This window comes from Barbatula barbatula (genome assembly GCF_947034865.1).
Source record: "Barbatula barbatula genome assembly, chromosome: 1".
In the NCBI taxonomy this organism is placed as follows: Eukaryota; Metazoa; Chordata; class Actinopteri; order Cypriniformes; family Nemacheilidae; genus Barbatula; species Barbatula barbatula.
The window spans coordinates 10500015-10513589 of NC_136766.1; the positions used below are offsets into that span (position 1 = coordinate 10500015).

Below are 13575 nucleotides of genomic sequence, written 5' to 3' on the forward strand. Positions count from 1 at the left end.
CAAGTCTAAAGCCAGGCCGGCTTTCTCTGTGCCAACTGTTACCCATGGAGCTTGGAATGTCAACAAAGTACTAAACTAATTTGTCTTTTGTGATGGTAATCTGTTTGACCAGTAAATACTGGCTACGCTGAAGAAGCACTATTCCCTACGTGCATGCAGATTTCTCCTTAATCTAAAGCTGTATTAAGCCTTATTAAATATTGCTTCAAACGTCAACATGGAGTCATCATTATTAAACACACTCCGGCCTCACATTAAAAGCGGACACGCATGAAGGCTGGCACACTCAAGCATGCTTTAAAATTACACTGGCTGCACGCTGAGGGTGGCTGATCAATGTCAAAGCTATTTAAAACGTGTTAAAGGGTTAAATGGTATGTACAAATAATGTATAAAATCAGTTCCGGAAATCAAACTATGTTATGCAAAACTGAATTTATATTTAAATCGGTGTGTGACTTGATTTCATCAGTTGCTACATCAGAGTGAAGACTGCGTACTACGCTTTAGCCGTCAGGGTGAGCGCCACGTGCAGTCAGGAAGGCGAGGAGGATGCTGGGTAAGAGGATTGGAACAGAGCGCCGGCACGTGTGCTGCAGACCGACTGACCTCTGACCCGTGGACCAACACTGACACAGACCCAAAGTACTCTCAAGGGCTTTGTTCATGCATAAATCGTTCACACACACACGTGCAAATACGGACCCAAGGAACAAAAACACACCCATCCCTGGGGTGTAAATGCACTCTATAGCAAAATGATGCAACAAAGGGAAATATCTTTCTGTTCAGATACAAACCTAAAAAATGCACAGAAGTGAATACAGATACACATTACATTGTCCGGTTTTAGTAATAACATCAAACATGCCCTGCATAAGTAAGCTGAAACAAATCCATTACAAATGCAACTGAATTGTGTGACCTTTAAAATGCATCTCTATTATTTGTATCAAGTAGCGGTTACTCTAATAACAAAGGTTATGTCAAAGAAACAGTCATTACCATCCATCTGCCTAACACTGTAAACTGTAACAAGTTCATTATTATACACAATAGCTGACCCCAGGTAACCCCAAGCTGCTCTCAACATGCCATACTTCACTTACAGAGAGGATAAAAGCAGGTCAACGCATGTTACTCCTACAGGCATATTAAGGTCTCAAATTCAATTGGTTAATGGGATTTTTTTTCAAGAAAAAACGAATAGGAAATATTTCCTAAAAGTATTTCCAACAGTTGCAAGAAAACCTAAATGCAGTAGAGCTCTTGTGTGGCTCTTGTGGTGGCTCATTAACAGAGCTCAGATAATACAATATAAAGAGAATAACATTTTTTAAAGTAAGATTTGTGTAGATTTTAGCCACCGCGACCAGTTTGACAGGGTAAACAAACAAGAGTCAGCCTACGATTTCTATTTTCCTCAAGAAACTGCAGACCACCGGGATTTGTCTTGAGATAATCCACTTAGATTACAACGGCTCTGTTTTTAAATGGCGCACGCGGAAAGAAATGGGTCACATAAACCCACGAGTAGCTCATGAGCCAGGGTTCCCTCGGAAATGCCATTCGTGTGATGGTAATGCTTAATTTTATTACATCCGCGTTCAACCTCTGCCTTTTTCATTGGTGAGTAATAACCTTTCAGAGATGATTTAATGAGGTTGCTCCGGAATGGGTAATTCCATGTAAATCCCAGATATTACTGCCGAAATTCAATTTGATAAGACTCTGTTTTCTGGTCCAATCCCAGGAAGATAGCGCAGGCAATTTAGCCGCGCAATCAGATTGTCTAATTCCCTGACACATCATTGTTCCAGATCATTTCCATATTTTGCTACTTATAAGCATAATTAGTGCTGCATCAACAAGGACACAGAAAAACCAAACATCCTTGCTACCTCAACCACGCGCACATACACACAAATACAAACACAGATCAATTGCTGGAGAGATAACATTTTGTTTTGGTGGGCTTGGTGCAATAGAACCCATCCGTAAATTTGCCACCTTACATGGCAACCATTCTCCAGGGTGATGCTACAAAGAGCCAGGGTTCAGCAGCCCATAAAGCTGTCATGTGCATGCACATCACAATAGACGCACAGAAAGAGAGGCCTTAGATCTACAATCGTTCATCAATCACATCATGCAAGGAATAAATTCCCTATTGTGACTCTAATCAAGCCATTTCGCTTGATAAATATCTAACAAAATTATGCGAAATATCATCAGGTCTCATAAATTGGCCTAATGCATTTAAAATGGACAGCCCTGGACAACAAAACCAGTCTTAAGGATACATTTTTTGAAATTGAGATTTGAATAAATACGTTTTCTATTGATATATGGTTGGTTAGGATAGGACAATATTTGACCGATATATAACTATTTAAAACTCTAGAATCTGGATGTCTAAACATTGAGAAAATTGCCTTTAAAGTGTTCCATCAGTTCACAAAATATATTTTTATATATTTAAGGTTGGAAATTTACTAAATATCTTAATAGAACATGATCTTTACTTAATATCCTAATGATTTTGGGCATAAACGAAAAATGTATCATTTTGACTCATACGTACTTAAGCTCTTGTGCTACCCTGGTTTTATGATCCAGGGTCACATATGTAAAACAAAGGCCCTGACCGCCTCTATTATAATGAATAGTGGTCAAAAACGCATTATAAGAAATATAATAAATGCAATAAAATATTCACTTTGCAATGAAAAATGTATCCACAACATAAAATGTTCCAGTATTAGACAAAACAAAAAAAGTGTGTGCAACTTTAAGAATCTGCATCGCACATCATCTTGTTGCTGAATAATGCGTATTATGTTTTCTGTCTGTGGAGTCAGCAACAACCAGTAGAAACAGGTCCCAAATAAGCACAAACTCATAAGCAGATACAGATGGAAATTATTTGAAGCATTTTTGGAAGCAAAAGAGGAAGTAGAGCGAGTTCAGCAGAGATTCACACACCTCTTCGGAAAGAGAAGAATGTTTCGAGAGAACTCGTGGCTGAGGGTAAAATGATCTTTGGCCCATCTGTTTGTTTCACTACTACTACCATCACCACCCAGTCACCCTCATCTCTCTCTCTCTCTCTCTCTCTCTCTCTCTCTCTCTCTCTCTCTCACTCTCTCTCTCTCCTTCCCTTTCCTTCTAGTCTCCTTTTTTTAAATGCAGGCCATCGGAAGTAGCCGGTGGCTTTTCTGATAGCTAGAAGACAGTCTTTTGTGATGGAAAACTGTACTGATGGCGTGACTTCCACCCTGGGGGAGGGTCAGATCCTGAAGTCAGTCACACCACAGGAGGATCCAGAAAGTGGAGAAAAATGTGGGAAAAAACAAACAAAAATGTATCTATGTCCTGATTTATATTTTTTCCATAAATCTTTACTACTGGTCACCCTTAATGTTTGTCTGAGGGTTTTTATAAAATGCTTAAATAATGAAAATATACATTTATATTTAGTCATTAAGCAGACGCTTTTATCCAAAGCAACTTACAAATTAGGCATAACAATATAAGCAAATGTTAAAACAATAGTGCTACTCATATTATAAAAAATACAGTGTTTTATTAATTTTCTGAAAAGTAGCATTTTGGAGATACAAGGTGTCTGCTTTACAGCCACAATATATTACACATACATACAGTCTATAACATATGTGACCCTGGACACCAAAACCAGTCTTAAGGGTAACATGTTTTTAGTTGGTTTGTTAGAGTATGATATTATCTGGCGGAGATACAACAAAATATTAAGAAAATAACCTTTGAAGTTGTTAATCAGAGGCGCTTATTAGTCATTATATATTTATGGTAGGAAATTTACAAAATATCTTCACGGAACATAATCTTTTATTAATATCCTCATGAAAAATCTTGATCTTTGACCCAAACCACGTATTTTTGGCTATTACTAAAAATGTTCCAGTGCTACTTAAGACGGTTAAGTTACTTAAGGTTTTGCAGTCCAGGGTCACGTATATTTCCGGATCATCCTGTGGTGTGACTGACGGTACATATACAATGAGGTCCAAGAGAGGGAGACCATACAAAAAACTCTGGAAATGAACCTTTTTGGAATAAAAGGAAAATGTAAACGCAAACTGAAAGAGAAATGCTTTATGTTCATCACTATTGTTGTGTCACTAATAAAATGTAAGCAAATTTATGACACTGACCATAAAAGCCCACAGGATGGTCTTCGGGTCATCAGGTTTTCATAAAATTGAATTAAGATGAAATGGGGGATGTACCAAGAAAAAAAAATCTCACATTTATATTGTTTGAAAACTTTGTTTGAATAAAAAACTTTGGACGTCACTGTATATACATACATAACCAGTAACCCCACTCATCATTGGCACTTCCTATGGTGATTGTCTTCAGATTGCAGTGCCTGGGATCTGTGTGCTAAATGAATTGATGACAGAAAGACGGGTGCGAAAGCAAGACGGGGTCAGAATCACCTTGGATACTCACCCATTATGTTGGAGCTCATGAAAGGTGTTGGGGACAATCCTTCATGGGACACTAATCGACTGTCACTCAAGTGATCAGGATAATGAGTGCTGTCTGGAAAGCCCTAGGGGAAATAGATCACAGCATTAAACACATTATTAGCCCGACCTGCTAATTGAGTGCTATGACACTCCTCTAATTACTGGGGGGGAAAGCGGGGCACACGATTGGTCAACTGTCCCCCGAATCGACATTTCTCTGCTCTCCTCATTAAAAAGCACTTTCTTAAGTCTTTGATGAATATCAATAAAAGGGCAAACAGTGCCCGGAAGAGAAGTCGCTTGTGTTGCAATCGTGTAATTGTAATAAAGGTAATGGGGTACAAACAAAAAAAAGAGACATCATTGTGCATCACATTAAAATGATTTCATTCCATTCATTGGTGACTTTAATGTTAACACAATCACATTACAACACAGGGATCTTATGATAATATGGACATCTTTTTATTGTTAGGACATAACGAAATAAGGAAAGTTTAATTCAGTGTGTTTTGTGTAAAGATATCACCCGTAAAAAGAAACACAATCTTTACAGATGGTGCTAGAAATGTCTAGCTCCGTTGTCAATGCAGTTGCTAGGTAACAAATTGGTTTTGTGTTGCAATCCTAGTTTTGTTGTCCTTCAGTGACACAACCTTTTCATGCTGTATGTTTTCAAAAAGTGCAACACTGGCAGAGATTTGTGTGCATGTTAAGCATACGGTGCAGTGCACTTCTTTTAGATGGGATACGAGTACGACAACTACACTGACATAAAATTGATGATGTAACATGTTTGCTGGTGCTTAGATAATTTCCTTACGCCAAAAGTCTGCCTATACTAAAAAAAGCTAGAATAACTAAGTCAGGTTCTCTCCTCGGCAGCTGAGGTCTGCCCTTTCATGACCGTTATCAGCTTTGGGGGCTTAGGTCTGAATATCGGTCACAGTATGGGCCTTTAAAACTCAGAGTCCCCCGCAATAAAAGATACTCTGTGACTGTGTTAATCCTGAAGCCGCTGAAAATCCGCCTGCCACTACAGTCCAATGTGTCCCCCAAACCATATTAACTCTCTCCTAAGGGGCCAGCAGCTGCCGGCATCCATTACTAGGCTTTACCTTTTCTTAAAAAACCCACACACAGTATTACGATGCCTCTTTAAGTTTTAAGGCATCTTTTGTATTCAAAGTGGGCATGGATTGAGTCATTTCAAAGTCAGTGAAGTTGCGCCAGGCTGAATCGATGCAGAGAGGGTCCCTATTGCGAACCTGTTGTTTGTGTTAATAACGCTATGAACTTCCTGACTTATAGTTTCACTCATGAAGAGACGACAAGGGGAGGGGATGGGAGTCAGAAGCCCATGAACTGCACCGACCCTCCCCAGCGATTTGATGAGCATGATTAAGTAAGCTTTTGAACTACAGGGTGGCTCACAGAGCAGCATGCGCATGCAAAAATAGAATTCACCCCAAGATGTTACACATCAGCTCATCCATATTTTGCTTCCTGGCCTTTTGAAACTTTTCAATGGCAACTGCTGGAGTGTTGGAAAAGGACAGCAGATAGGAAGACGAGTGGCTGGGGGGACGGGATGGAATAATGGTAAAGGAGATCTTTGAGAACCCCTGCTCTACTGAGACCATTAGATCATCAATCAGAGCTGTCTTGTGATCTCTGAATGCACGGCTTGTTGTGAACGTCCTCGCTGTCAGCAGTGAACGAGAGCCGCTGGTTAGCCTCATCTAAATAACATTGCTGCTTAAGCATGCAAGTCGTCTCTTTAAACGACACCCCCGTTCAAGAAGTCATGTCTCAGATGCTCCTTTGCATCCCAGGTGAGCCATCAGCCCCATTTTAAGGCATTGGGGATGGTTGATAGTGGCGTGATGGACAGGAGCGGGGCATTGTGGGACAGCGGGGTGCGCGGTAGAGGTGGTGCATGCGGGCTGGGCTGTCAGATGGGACGCTTGAAGCCACGGCTGCCCAGTATGTGATGCCTGGCTATGGGCCAAGGTCAGCTCCAGTCTGTTCACAGTCCACTAATCACACGCAAGCAGAAAAAGGAGAGAGGGAGGGAGGGAGTCCGGCTAATGAAACAGAGCCTGCTTAAACTGTTTCACAGTTTCTGTGTGAGACAACAAGGAAAACAAGTCGATGGGATCCCGTGTACTTTGCAGGTAACACGTAATACAGAAAAGTCCTACCCTTTATTCGGTAATCTGAGAGGAGATCGGAGTACAGCAAGCCTGTGAAAAAGTAATGTGACGGATGAAGACGCTGATTAAATCTTTAGCAGGCACTTCACAGCACCCAGCTGTTTCACTGCAACCCTTTTGTAGCTCTCGGGGCTCTTATTGGGCAAACCACAAAAGATTCTGCTAGATTCTTACAACAACCTCAAACCTCAAGCAACATTTCAGCCTCTTAGCTTTGTTCGTCCCACTGATTAAATAACAGACACTGAATCATTCAATATTAAGAATTAATTTGTACTTTAATCTGTATTTTTATGTTTAAGGCACTGTCCACAATTGAAGGCCATGTCATCACTGAATGATGCAAACTGTTTATCACTTTTGAAAATGTCATCATTGTCAATATTTTGACTAGAAATGTTTTTGCTGCTAATAAGTACTGTAACATGATAATGCATCTGTAAATCAATTGCAGCAAAAAAGCTTATTTGCATCTAATTACACATTTTCAACTTTTTGGTTTCACTGGACACGCCACATTGTGTTGATATTTCTGCCAATCCAAGTAGCCACACATACAGATTTTCACTAAGTGTGATACCTTGACTCTGTGTCTGTGCATATATCTCATGCATATATAATATCTATATATATATATATGTCTGCCTACATAATGCATGAAGGTGCAAACAGCTGTCTGCCGATGCCCATCCCCAGCAATGTCACAAGTACTAATTTTCACACACCTAGAGCAAAGATATCTCATGCGTCTCCGTCTTATAATTCAAATCAGACCGGCGGCGAAGCCATTGCCTGTAGAAGTGCGGTGGGGAAGGGCATTGGAAATAAACAAGACAATGTAGTGTGAGAGCCTCTGACATTTGACTGATTTCTGATAGGAAGTGACAGAAGATTGACATGAAATGAAATTCATACAGGGCGCCCTGAACACACCACAGCGGAAAAGACAAACAAACAAATAGGAAGAGATCTTCACACTCCACGCCACGCCTGAGCGTATAAATAAAAATCTCAACCATGGCTGATTTTTCCCCCGGTTTTGATGAGGTGGATTTCATTTGCATGCATGAAAATCTATCCAAGCTTATGGTATGTCTGAAACACATCAGTAGTTCCCGCACCAACTGCGCTCGGCCATGCACTGTTGAGCCTAAAGATATGGCTGCATTTTCATCTGGCTCTGTTAACAAACTAAAGCATATTGGGACAAAGGAACATTTTACTTTTTATTTTTCTTGAATGCATTGTAAAAAAAAAACACCTGACTTTTGTTGCTGTGTTATTTGAGTAGAAAAGCCATCATGTAAAATAAACAGTCAATTGGACACAAAAAACAATGTAATATTAAACACTGGGAAATCAACAACTTAAACAAACAATGACAACACATATTGCATGTTGCATATATATACTGTATATATTGCACTCTTTATGGCGTGAAAGCATGTATTTGATGACTGCAGAGGAGAGATCAGTCTTACCCTGGAGGAGTCATAGGACGGGCTGGACTGGCCACCTGAGGCCCAAGACGCCTGGCTTGTCCTCTCATCCATACCTGTCCAAAAAAACAGATTCACAACTCCATCAAAACATACTCCACCCAGCACCAACTTAGCACACCAACATACGGAGATGATAAAAATGATTGTTCATCACGTTGCTTTGAATAAATCTCTGAAGTTGTTCAAGTGTATGTGATGAGTGGAAATGTTGAGCTCATGGTGAGCGCTCTCACATCCACCATGGATTTCCTGGCACAAGTTACGACAGAAAGCAGTGAAGCTGTTAATCCCTTATACCTCCATTCAAAAGCTGCACTTTACAAGCAAGCAGCTCAGCCACATAGCGTCATTTATTTTGCTTCGCATAAATCACTTTCAAAAACGCATCGCTCCCTTTCCTGAGCCGACGCGCTCGTGCCCGAGCCGGTGTTACCGGGGCGCACGGAGTTGGCAGTGATATATTGCAACGGCTCGTCAAAACAGCTGAGCGCTGAAACTTTGATAAACCTCATATTTTACGACGCCTCTCAGTTCCAAAAGACAGCCACTGACAACACAGAAATATATAAATAAATAAAAACGTAAAGTTGACGCAATTGACTCGATTCAACATCTGGTCCGTGATGAACAAATACAATATCTGGCTTTGAAAATTACATTTCGCTGGTGCTGTTGAGTAAAGATATATGACTGCTGGCTTCTTCTGGCTGTTTGAGCTAATATTGTTTTGCAGGTAACAACATTCCGTTCCTCAGTCTCATGTATGAGAGAAAATTGCAGAGAAAGAAAACATCAATATCTCTCCACGCTATTGATAATCCATGTTTGTCATTTTGACAATTTGTTCTTATCTGATTTCACACCATTAGAACACTCAACATGGCCTGGAATGCAAGTAAACAATCCAGGAGAATTAAAGTGATGTTTACCGAAACACTTAGCAGAGGTTGTAAAAAAGCATGTCAAATAATGTGGCGTTATATTCATAATAATAATGAAAAATTGCAAAGCTATAAGTGATTTCGTTGTACTGCCAGGCTTAGCATGTTAAAGACTGAAATACAACTATCAGCTAAGCATTTTCATATTTTTAGTTATATATACTGTGTACTTTGCCATTATAGTACTTAAAAAAAGTCAAAAACAAAGAGAGACAATTATGGATCCATTATTTGTAACATATACATACAGCTGCGGAAAAATAAAGAGACTGTGTGTTTTGGTAAAATTAGCATTTTTGTTTCATTCAGTGAACTAACAATATTTCCCCCAAATTGTAAATAAAAATAATTTGTTTCTATTTGCATTTATTTGGAGAAAGGAAAACTGGAGAAACAGGTAGAAATAACAAAAACAATGTTAAATTCACAATTAAATATAGAAAATATATTGTAGCTAGTTCAACAAATTTTGTTACAGTTTTCATGTGTCTTGTCATGCTGTCAGTTTTTCACAATGCTGTTGGATGATTTTACGTCATTCCGGAGATTTGATCAACAGATATTGGACTGTAATGGCCAAATACATCTAGAAATGCTGCTTAAATAAAAAATAGGAATGATCTCTTAATTCTATTTTCCATTCGTTCATCTAATATTTCCTCAATACAATTTTCAAAACTCACATGATTAATACATACACACAAATAGCTTCAAAATTAAACAGTAACTTAGCAAGAGAGAAAAGTTCCCCTTTTCTTACACTAACGCAATATCTAACCCATTATCAGTATATGTGTGTGTGGTCTGATCAACTGCCAGAGACAGTTTACAGACCAAATCTGTGTGTGTGGCACTGCAGGTCAGTCAGTACAGGGACCTACTGAAACATGGGCTGTTTCTCTTCGCTTTAACACGACCCATAAAACATTACGGCCGTAATTCAAAGGAATAGCATGTCTCTGGATAACGTTTGGTAATATGAAGGAAAATATTACTGACTCAGAGACACAATATTAAATAAGGGTGTCATATTTCTTGCACAAGATAAGGCTTATAATCAGAGGGCAGGCATAAAACAAATAAATAAATGAAAAAATAATATTAGATTATGAGGATACGGGGCTGGGAGGTGTAATTCATTCAGTCTACGAACTGGAATGTGTAAAGGGAGAGACATGTGTTTAGTATTTGCAACAGAGGAAATGACTTCATAGGGAAGTTCCTCTCTGAGGACCAGTCAGGAATCTTGTGTATCTTAACCACACTATCCATCAATTTTATTGCAAAAATTATTAAATAAGCACGTATAAATATCAAACAAACATATAATCTTTCTCTTCTTACACTGACAGGTTTTCATAAAGACAACAGCGTGCGTGTGCATGTGGGTGCACAAGCAAGAGTGAAAGATAGAAAGAGAAACAGCCTCCTCCTTTTTGTGGTTTAGTTTGTTATGAGTCAGCTGCTGGATTTAACCATCTGCCAAATCACTGAGGACCGATGTCATGAGATGTTCCACGTCAAGGTCAGTGATTGAAAAAACTTGCCATTTCCCGAACGGCTAATTTACAACTGCTCTTATACTTGAGCCAGTCTAGCGGCGCTGAGCTTTACCTGCCTCTACTGTTTCTCTTAACGCCCATTCATCACTTTTATACCAGTAGTCCGCCCTACAATCCGAGTGTGAGAGGTTTATAAAACAGCCTCTTCCCTTTTGGACAGTATGAAACATTACTGCTGCAGAGCCCACAGCCCCATTCACAGCAGCTTACACAAGCATATCGCTCATTTATTCACAATCCCCAGCTCTCTTGTATATTACCGAACATACAGCACAATTTCCTTTTGCTGTCAAGGGTAAATCGAGGCCCAATTATCCACAAATGCCTCTGAATGTGTTTAAAATCAGTCTAGCCAATGTGAAGATGAGGAGTATCAAATACAACAGCTGTTCAAATGAACTTTTATGCTTATGGTTTATCCGGCTTGTCCAGCGGTTAAAGGTATAGTTCACCCAAAAATGAAAGTTCTGTCATGAATTACTCACTCTCCAGCTGTTCCAAACCTGTATATATATGTACATGTCTTTGTTTGGAACACAGATAAAGATATTTGGACAAATGCTTGAAAGCAAACTGCCTACCATAGTAGGAAAAATTCAGTTGTCAAAAGTGCCCCAGAATTGTTTGATGTCAATCAAAATATCTTCTTTCGTGTTCAACAGAACCAAATAAATATAAACAAAATGTCCTACTATGGTAGTCAAAAGTGCCCCAGAACTGTTTGACGTCGTACATTCTTCAAAATATCTTCGTTCGTGTTCAACAGAACCAATTAAATATGAAATAATGGTATTGGTATTCAATGGGGTCCAAGAACTGTTTGGTTATAAGCATTCTTCCAAATACCAAAACAAAGAAATGTATACAGAATTGGAACTCCAAGGTGAGTAAATGTAAAATATGTTTTCGGTGAACTATCCCTTTAACTTTCAATGTTAAATGTTTTCCATCTTAGAGCTTAGATCATCAGAGGTTGTTTTCAGCTGCATTTATCAGCAGTACTAAACGCATAAGTGCATCAGAAGTATTCCGGTGCTTTGAAATCAAGGCTTTTGACAGGCCCTGAGCTTGATTTTGTTTGCTTTTCCCACCGCCACCAGGAACATCCAATCCATGTATCATATCGCTCATCTTTATAATTATTTCAGAGGCGTAATTTTTAGGCTTAATTATGAAAATGAGCCCCCAAATAAATGCAAATTATGCGCGCGTATGCATCCCCACCTAACTGCTGAGGATTCTGTGCATTCATTTATATGCAGCTTCAGTACAGAGAAGGATTTAAATATGGATTAAACTTGGCAAGGGCTCTGCCTTGTGAGCAAATCTTTGTCTTTGTGTTTTAACGTCTGGCAACCACAGGGAAGTGTTGTTTAACATTGTTTTACTATTTTAAGAAAAATACTTTTTCTCTAATTTGCTTTTATGGAATTACCATGGATTTTAATGGTGTCTTTGTTCTGTGTGTCAGCTTTAATGAGGAAAAAACCATGACAAAAATAAAGTTATAGACAAATGTAGCCATTTTACAATCTACCCATATGGGAAAAAAAACTAGTTTTGCATATATACATATATGTTTATCACACACCCTTTAATGCAATCATTCATTACGCTCAGTTAGTACTTGCCTATATTAAGATGCCTTAACATCCTTCATGTCACAGTTCTGTATCTCTAAAACAAGGTGAACAACATGCAAACAGCTCGATGATGAGAAACGCACATGTAAACACAGCGATAGCTTTTCACATCAAATGCAACCTTGACTAAGACACAAATATTTATTTTGGTAGAGTCTGGCTCGCTTCTGGGGTTTAACAGGTGTCTACAACACAAGCCCTGTGAGGGGTTCGAAAGAAGGGCAATGCACCAATTGTTCCTGAAGCTGGCGACTCACTTATATGCTCTGGCAATAACGGTGGCCGGAAAAAAGAGTGGCATTCATTACTTCAATTGACCGTTGCCTGCCACTGCTGCGATAACAAGCACGCCAGACGTGATATCACAGAGCTTGAGGTGTGAGCCATTCGGTGGAATTTGTCTCTTGCCAAATTGCCACGGAAACCAAATATTCTGCTCTCAGGCCAGGCGGCCGCTGCACTGGGGCAAATCGACAGAAGTGCGATCGATACAGAGCTGCGGGGAGGAAGCACAGAGTGGATAAAAGATGCGAGCGAGGGCCGAGGTGACATTGTGTTTTCCTCACCGGCCTCATCAGAAGGGGCAACAAAATCCCAGGACTGATACGTGCTCTGGGAGAGAGAGTCTGCGAGCACTATGTACATAGCCTGGTACTGAATCTCAGAAATGAATAAATAATGTCATTCAGAAAGAATGCAACTCTTTTTTTTCATGTGTGCCTGCACACTGAACAACTTTAGTGTGGAAATAATGTATATTATTGCAAACATTTGAAGGTTAAACATAAAGGGTGAAGAATTTCAATTTCTGCCTCTTCAATTTGGATGAACTTTTCTTTAAAGGGACTGCTTCCCCAAAAATCTCAATTCTGTAATTTTTTGTTCCACATTTGTCTAAATGTCTTTGTTCTGATGAAGAAAGAGAAAGATATTTGGAAGAATGCATTCTTCCAAATATCGTTCTCTGTGATCAGAAGAACAAAGGAATGTATAGTGATTTATGCAGTAAATGAAGACAGAATTTTCATTTTGGAGTTAACTTTAAAGCCTGGACTTTAATAAAGTAAGGAACACGTTTTCCACCTGAGCAATGCAATAATTTCCCTATTTTTAGGTTTCTGTACTTTAATTGGTCATTTTCCACCCCCTGCCAACACAGGTGCTACCAAATCAGTTGAGGATCCTGATGGCACC

At 39.3% G+C, this 13575-nt stretch overlaps 1 protein-coding gene across 8 annotated transcripts in view; it reads right to left on the minus strand.

The window, feature by feature from the left end:
- tcf12 (transcription factor 12) overlaps positions 1–13575 on the minus strand; it is an 82530-nt gene that overhangs the window by 57049 nt on the left and 11906 nt on the right. For all 8 annotated transcript variants that reach the window (XM_079459736.1, XM_079459737.1, XM_079459734.1 and 5 more), the window contains 2 exons: positions 8215–8288; positions 4498–4600 (listed from right to left, as the gene is read on the minus strand). In XM_079459736.1, the coding sequence (XP_079315862.1) occupies positions 4498–4600; positions 8215–8288 (177 nt within the window). The remainder of the gene's footprint in view (positions 1–4497; positions 4601–8214; positions 8289–13575) is intronic.